General features: G+C 47.0%; 1 protein-coding gene across 1 annotated transcript in view; it reads right to left on the bottom strand.

Annotated features, from left to right (window-relative positions):
• Positions 1-3,049, bottom strand: part of shdb (Src homology 2 domain containing transforming protein D, b) — a gene marked incomplete at both ends in the record, with an annotated part of 33,504 nt that extends 30,455 nt beyond the window's left edge. Inside the window, one exon of the mRNA XM_083647734.1 lies at positions 2,714-3,049. Coding sequence (XP_083503860.1) covers positions 2,714-3,049 — 336 coding nt within the window. The remainder of the gene's footprint in view (positions 1-2,713) is intronic.

Below are 3,049 nucleotides of genomic sequence, written 5' to 3'. Positions count from 1 at the left end.
GGCACAATGACAGCTACAAAGGCAGCCATATGGTCACCCACCCTCTATGAGCTCTCTCTCTCTCGCTCTCTCATTCCCCCACTCTTCGTGTATCTCACTCTCCCTAGAGTTCTCTCTTTCCAGCCAACAAGGGGATCGCCCAAGTGGGGCACACTGCTCAAACCCCTGCTAGACATGCACACGCCCTCACAAAATCACATGGTAATCCCATGTTGATTCTGTAACTGGTGATCACATGGTAATCCCAGGTCGATTCTTTAACAGTTTATCACATGGTAATCACATGTTGATTCTGTAACAGTTTATCACATGGTAATCCCATGTTGACTCTGTAACAGTTTATCACATGGTAATCCCATGTTGACTCTGTAACAGTTTATCACATGGTAATCCCATGTTGACTCTGTAACAGTTTATCACATGGTAATCCCATGTTGACTCTGTAACAGTTTATCACATGGTAATCCCATGTTGACTCTGTAACAGTTTATAACATGGTAATCCCATGTTGACTCTGTAACAGTTTATCACATGGTAATCCATCGCAGGTTGATTCTGTAAAATGTTATCACATGGTAATCCCATGTTGATTCTGTAACGGTTTATCACATGGTAATCCCATGTTGATTCTGTAACGGTTTATCACATGGTAATCCCATGTTGACTCTGTAACAGTTTGATTCTGTAACATTTTATCACATGGTAATCCCATGTTGACTCTGTAACAGTTTATTGATGCACAGGAATCTGCAATGTCGATGAGAGACGGCTGTTCCCACAGACCCTGGGAAATTCATGAGGGCAGGAGGAGCGCGGAGCGGAGCAAAGGGCTATCGACTTGACTTAAGACTACTTCAGGACTTTTCAGCACTTGTGGCTGTTTTCCACCAGAGGGAGACATGGATTTAACGGCAGCAGTGAAAACGGTTTAACCCCGAGCCACGTTCCTTAACTTAGTCAGCGTATGTGGGCTGAATTAATGTGTGGACCGTTGCTTTGTAAAGCCATGTTCAGAAGCTCTCTCTCTCTCTCTCTCTCTCTGTCTCTCGCTGCCTTTTTGTGAGTCTCCCTCTCCTCCTCCCTCTCAGTAGCTGTGCGTTATAGAGCTGCAACGACTAATCAATTAGTTGTCAACTATTAAATTAATCGCCAACTATTTTGATAATCGATGAATCTGTTTGAGTAATTTTTTAAGAAATAAAAGTGGAAATTCTCTGATTCCAGCAGCAGCAGCTTCTTAAATATGGATATTTTCTGATTCCTTTACTCTGTGACGGTAAACTTTTGTTAATCAAGTCTTTTTTCCTCTCTCCCACCTGTACTCGGCCAATCCCCCCTGCTGTCCCGGTCGTTGCTTCACCCCCTCTACCGACCTGGGGAGAGTTGTGGACTAGCACATGCTTCCTCCGATACATGTGCAGTCGCCGGCCGCTTCTTTTCACCTGACAGCGAGGAATTTCACCGGCAGGACGTAGCACGTGGGAGGATCACGCTATTCCGCCCAGTTCCCCTCCCCCCGAACAGGCATCCTGACTGACCAGAGGAGGCACTAGTGCAGCGACAAGGACTTTGCACCGGCTTCAGTTCCCACCCGCAGACACGGGCCAATTGTGTCTGTAGGAACGTCTGATCAAGCCGGAAGTACCGCTACCGGGAATTGAACCCGGGTCTCTGCGGTGGTAGGCGAGTGTTACCCAGACGCCCACTCCTCTATGAGAGAAAACTGAATATCTGTTTGTGGACAAAACAAGAAGACATCGGAGGACGTTATCTTGGTTTTTGGGAAACACTGATGGACATTTTTCACCGTTTTCTGACATTTTATAGACCAAACAACGAATCGATGAATCGAGAAAATAATCGCCGGATTAATCGACAATGAAAATGAACATTAGTTAAAGTCGTATAGTGCGTTAACATGTACAGTACATTTGGCCCCTGCCATGTGCTCATCCGAGGGTCTCTCAGCTTGCAAAACCAAACCCCATTTATTATTTATGGAATGACATAAACTCAAGGGAGTGTGACCCCCTCCTGACTCAGTGGTCCGCTCAAGCCATCAATAATGCTTTGTTGCATGGGGCACCTACAGTAGGGCACCACATTTATGTGCTGCTGCCGACATAACGTGATTCATGGAAACAATGCATATTTGTGACACACATTACCAGTGGCTTGCTTAAGGAGGCTGGTCAATAAAGCTGTTCCACTGATGGAAATGGATCGCAGAGAAGCGATCGTGCTTTTTCCTTCTCCTGCCTCCCTCTCAGGAGAGGAGAGCCACACAAAATTCTTATCTCATCCTCAGCTGCTTTCTGCTCTGTACATCTACAAAGAGACCAACAGGGATTTCAGGTATAGGGATGTACGACCATATTGGATTTTTTTGCCGACCCGAAAAAACAAACTCTTTTGGCCAATTGCCGATATACAGGTATGCGCGGATTTCCGCCGCACCGAATTTCAGAGAACGTCGAGTCTATACTCTTATCGTGATGGTCCACAGACATAAATACAATGCTTTTCAAAATGTACACGTTCACTGGACAAAATAAGAAAACTACTTGAACTTAGGTTACGTAAATCATGCCATAATTATAGTCAAGCATCCAGCATGGCCGATGTCGATATTTCATTTTAAAGCCTTATATCGGCCGATACTGACATGCCGATATCGTCGTGCATCTCTAATTTCAGGGCAGATAACTCTTACGGGCTCTTGCTGGTCTTCTAAGGAGATGGCGCTGAGGAGGATCTTGGTGCGGCCCAGCTCCTGGGAGTCCACCTTGATCAGTCTGTGTTTGGGCGACTTGGTGTCCAGACCGGAGGACTTCATGGGGGACCCGAACACAGGCGTGGAGGGGTCTCCGGTGGTCCCGGATTCGCTCCTGGACCGACTGTCCGAGTCCTCGTAGGGATCCTCGAAGTCCAGGTTCTTCTGGAGCCGGTAGGCTTTCAGGATCTCGCTCTCGGTGTAGTCCGGCGTGGGCGGCTGAGGGGGTACCCGCCTGCTGCCGAAGCTCAGGTAGTCTTTCAGCCACTTGGCCAT

The sequence above is a fragment of the Poromitra crassiceps genome (genome assembly GCF_964638095.1).
Source record: "Poromitra crassiceps genome assembly, chromosome: 12".
Classification (NCBI taxonomy): domain Eukaryota; kingdom Metazoa; phylum Chordata; class Actinopteri; order Beryciformes; family Melamphaidae; genus Poromitra; species Poromitra crassiceps.
Note: the sequence above shows the minus strand (reverse complement) of the source record. Positions and strands in the feature narration are given on the sequence as shown.